This window comes from Mizuhopecten yessoensis, unplaced genomic scaffold (assembly GCF_002113885.1).
Source record: "Mizuhopecten yessoensis strain PY_sf001 unplaced genomic scaffold, ASM211388v2 hete_36184642, whole genome shotgun sequence".
NCBI classification, from domain to species: domain Eukaryota; kingdom Metazoa; phylum Mollusca; class Bivalvia; order Pectinida; family Pectinidae; genus Mizuhopecten; species Mizuhopecten yessoensis.
Genome location: NW_018485656.1, coordinates 155 through 5,167, shown reverse-complemented (window position 1 = coordinate 5,167; position 5,013 = coordinate 155). Strand labels below are relative to the sequence as shown.

Genomic DNA, 5,013 nt, shown 5'->3' with positions numbered 1-5,013 from the left:
CAATCTCACTTTCAATAATGTAATTATGTATTAACTTATTGAACATTGGTTTTTTCATTCATCAACTATAACAAATGAGAGCCATAACTCACTATAAAATAGTCCACGTATGACATACTTTTACTGTGCCATGTCTTGAAAAAAATCCAACTAACAGTTAAGGAGTAGTTGCACTTATGGTGTTTGTTGACAGACAGATGGAAAGGGTGATTCCCTTTGGGGAGGGGTATAAAAACAAATATTGAACAAATTGTCTCTAGAGAAAAAGAAAATTTTATTAAAATAAATAAATAAAACAAGTGTATAAATATTTGTATATGTACATTATCCTAGGAATGTGCTGATGAAAACACTTGTGTCGATGTTCAACGTCCCGTGCCACCATCTGTCGGGAAAGTAGATCATCTACAAAACAAGCAGTTCAAAATCACAGCATAGTCTCGCTCATGATACATATCATGTAAGTATAGTACAGCCTCACCCACAGTGTAAATTTACACAGTAACATGGTTAAAGACTCAACATTCATTGTTAAAGAAGTAGAATCAATTGGAAGAGTGAAAATTACATGCCATGTTACATAATATGTCATCAAAGATGTCATCCGATAAAGATTATGATAAGGTAACAAGGTGTACTTACCTCCCCTGGACCTATAGTACATTCCAGAGGATGATCTTCAGAGCCGAGTTTAGGTAGGTCCTCTATAAGCCACTGTAGTGTTGTCCGATTGGGGTGAAAGTTTGGCTTCTTATCTGGGGGTGTCAAGAACCAACGCTGAAACAAAGAAAACCTAAGCTGTAGGTATATGGTTTACTAGTAATGAACATATAAAACAGAATTACATAGAGGTTTTAGTGGTGACACTATACTATATGTTAGGTGGGGTTGTGTATTGGCCAATTAAACACAGGATTAGTAGGATAGTTTTACAAAGTTTATTGGCTTAAGTGGAGAAACAATCACAGAAATATCTTACTCTGGTTTACTAAACATAGCAGACCTTTTTTTTTCTTTTGTGAATTTGAATGTACTTATATTTGTAATTCTGTTACCGACCTCTACCCAGTTCAACAATACATGTATGTACAGAACTGTGAGGCTTACCTTCCTGCCATAGATGACTTCACCGAACCCTGGACCATGGAAGTGGAATGGTACCCCAGTGCCTGCACCTGTTACAATACACCAACATAAGCTATACCACAAATCTTTACCTGACATAGATAGTTTATTGAGCATATTAATGAACCAATTAGTTTGTGTACCACACAAGTGATTTCTACATTTACATAATGCCTGAAGTAATAATAAACCCACAATTACCACAATTGTTTAAAATATGCATACAATAATTGTGTTGTGGTATAACTTCACAAATGATATCTTGATTAATGTTCAATTTGCTTCCAAAAAAATTACATATTTGAAAATTATCTTAAATTGTTTCAATCAATCAATTTCACAAGATGATAACTGATATGAGTTCAAGCCACCAAAGTGTTGACTACTAAGGCAATACAACATATTGTCAATAGGAAATACAAAGCCTCATAGTACATTGTCTGAAAATTGGCTGTATCACTATCGTAATATTCATCTGATATATGTGATATATAGAGGAAATTTAACAGTTTTCTTTTTAGATTACCTGAAATATATATTTTCACGAGTATGGTAGAACATCGGAATTTTTCACACGTGGAAATATCGGTATATTCTACAATACAAGTGTAATATTCATGCAGTGAGTCGAAAGTATCATCATATTCAATCATTACATTGTTTCTGTTACAAATTGTTCACTGACCTGCGAGCCCAAAGCTGTATACACCAGTCATGTCGGGTAGATAATATGGAGGTGCGGAGTACATGTCAAACAGTTCCTGCCACTCTGTGTAGTTGTTATCACCAAACCAGTAAAATGTCTCTGTAAGACAGTACACAATCAAAATCTTGATAATATAGTATATAGGGAAAATGCTATATGCTATCACGTTGGTCCAACTATTTTTTAAATATTTCTCCTTCAGCAGTGTAATTTATATTCCTATCCTTAAATTATCAAATTACGAGTAACTTCAACCTTTGAACTTTGCTCCTATCTCTTCCCTTTGTCTTGAAAGACTTTTATAGCCTGTTTAGTATGATTTCATTCATAACATTTAAAACAACTTGATTCCTGGGAACTCCACTTACTGTCCTTAACTGATCTATTCATAACAATTTCACTGCAAGTGACATTGACCTTAACCTTTGACCTTGTAACCAATTTCAAGATATTGTTTTTGATAAGGAAGCACTGTACAAAGTTTATTTAGATTTCCATTGGAAGTCAATTAAGTTATTGTATGAAAACCGATATATTTTGATGGTGAATGATTTGACCTTTCACATTAGGATGTTTGGCATAGAAGCCTTTTATGAAGTATTTTCAAATGAATACCCTGGTACTGATACATACCATTCCCCATCATCTGTAGTGTCTGAGGTTTCAAGACATTCTCTACATAATACTGTAAGGTAACATCAACTGAAAATGAAAGTTAAATACTACTATATAATTGAATGTAAAACAAACAGGTAAAGACATTTACAACCTCATAATGTCAGATGGACTATTGTTTACATGATCAGGTATGTTCTATATTTCAACTTCAGATTCAACTTTGCTTTAAATTCATTTTTACTATCTGCATTTTATATATATCTTTATTGGTTTAAATGCTAAAACAGTGTCACCCCTCATTTGAAGGAATTATTTATAAAGTTTCCTTAAGCTGCTGTCTATTTTATGTTTACATATTATAATGCAATGTTTTGTCACGCTACATGAAATGTGGACCTTTACATCTTTTGTTCTTTGAGATTAATTTAAAAATCGATCAACTTACCTTTTTGATAAGAGTGGGTATTTGCTGAACTTAAGCGAATTTTCTTTGATCCATATTTTTCTAGCATATTCTTTTTTCGGCAAGATTTCAAAAAGTTCTGGTGGAAATGGAAAGAACAATGAAGTGTTTTGTTAAACAATTGTAGATAGTATTACATAGAAATGTTGAAGCCTCAAAGCAACACACTACTACCAGGCTATTATGCATGCCTGTAATCTTAACATAACTTGGATATTTCATCTTTTGGATAGAGGTATATTTTAAGAGCATTATTTTTTCCAGATTATTTTCACAGACCGAATCCTATCTGACCAATACTTACATGATTTTCATTTCTTCCTCTTTTTATTATTAATGGTTTTGAATATGCATACCTGAAGTGAAGAAAAAAAAATAAGAACAAAATTATACATGGTTATATATATTTATACTGTCATTAACCAATATAACAGAGTATCTGTAAGGCTGATTATGGGATATACTTGCAGGCCACTGTGAACATTGCATTTTTGTCCATTATATAAGTTACAAACTATAGAATAAACACAAGCAACAAATAAGTGAACACAGATGTTGCATTAATATTATCATCAATTATTCATATTAACAAACAAAAAGTAATATGATTTTTCATTGAGCAGCTGCCAAACCTGTGGAGGAATTCTTTCTGTGTGAGGGTGTGGTCTCTGACATCTATTGTACATGGCCCAGGTGTGACTAGCACAGCCTCCTTATCTGTAGACCTGTCAAAGTAAATTCTACGTAATAATATACCTGTATGTGAATGATGATATGATTGTGTACAAACATGTTCTAGATCACTGCAGACTATAAATGTGTTAATTGCTGTTGGCATCAATCCTGTCTTTGTGAAATACTCACAATTTGTTCTTATGTATCTATTTTCCTTTCTGAGTGAGTTACAGCGACTCACATAATTATATATATAAATGAATGGTGCTAACCAACTAATTTTTAATGTTTATTTATTAAAATCGTACGCAAAATTGGTTGTCAACAATATTTGAGAGCTAAGAAAAAAGATTGTGTGTTGTGAGATTGGGTCAGATGTCTAACATTGATGCTGACCATTGTAAGAATCCCTCATCATCTTCGAAAGATTTCATCAGTTAGGAAGTATGTATGCATCAAAGATTTGTATCAAGGATTGGTCATGGCACCACTGTAATAGGAGAGGAAAAATACACGGCCAGACCAGGATTCAAACCTCAGCGGGGCCTCCAACTTCGACGGACGCTCAAACCAAATGCTACATCTACCTGGTAGCACAGGTGCTTGGCACACTAATCGTATGATGTGTCTATATAGTTATACTAATTGTATACACCCATATATTTCTATTAGTGTGTCCAGCACGTGTGGATAATTGACACAGTCCATTTATCTTACAATATGATAGCTGAACGTTGACATATAACAATGCAAGAATATGATGAAATGTTATGTTTCATGCGCAATATTTGTATATTAATTATACACGTGTCACATGTACAGTACATCAGTATGTAAGGATATAGCTACTGATATGATAAAGCAACAAATCGAATCATTTATGTGGTCTCAAACGGTAAAATGTCAACAACAACAAATATGTGATGTTTGCATCAATAGCACAGTATGTATAACGTACCATCCACCATGGTCTATCTCCAAGAAATAAATAAAAAGGGCGAACAGAAAGTAGAATGCACACATGGCGAGACGACAACAAACATACTGCTGATGTTGATCAAACCGGATATAGCTTCCAAAATGTGTTCATAACTCATGTCGCTTTTATTATCCGACTGTGATTGCATTAATGTTTTGCTTGTTGAACAAAATATATTTTTATCTTATATGATTCATGTTACAGAGAACAAAGGGTGAGTAAATTATGAATATTCAAGCGTCTTTAGTATGGAGATGTCACTTCCGGTTTGAGAAATGAAAGCAGACGTGCGTGATTGCATGTGATTTTACAGACATAACGTAAGCAATACGAGTATTCGATTTTGGTTGACAATCAAACGTTTACATTTTTCTAACCTGATTTGCAAACAGAAAAGCTACGGTTAAAGTATAGATTGACGATCATCACCGTGACCAGTCAAATTAT

At 33.5% G+C, this 5,013-nt stretch overlaps 1 protein-coding gene across 1 annotated transcript; it reads right to left on the bottom strand.

Moving 5' to 3' along the window:
- Nucleotides 1-255: 255 nt before the first annotated feature.
- On the bottom strand, nt 256-4,707 carry LOC110444886 (jmjC domain-containing protein 8-like). The gene is made up of 9 exons (XM_021489239.1): nt 4,546-4,707; nt 3,545-3,637; nt 3,217-3,268; nt 2,895-2,991; nt 2,465-2,533; nt 1,811-1,930; nt 1,108-1,175; nt 643-777; nt 256-405 (listed from the first exon to the last, which is right to left on the bottom strand). Exons 1-9 carry the CDS (start codon nt 4,608-4,610, stop codon nt 325-327), a joined length of 780 nt encoding a protein of 259 aa, XP_021344914.1. The 5' UTR covers nt 4,611-4,707; the 3' UTR covers nt 256-324.
- Nucleotides 4,708-5,013: the final 306 nt, after the last annotated feature.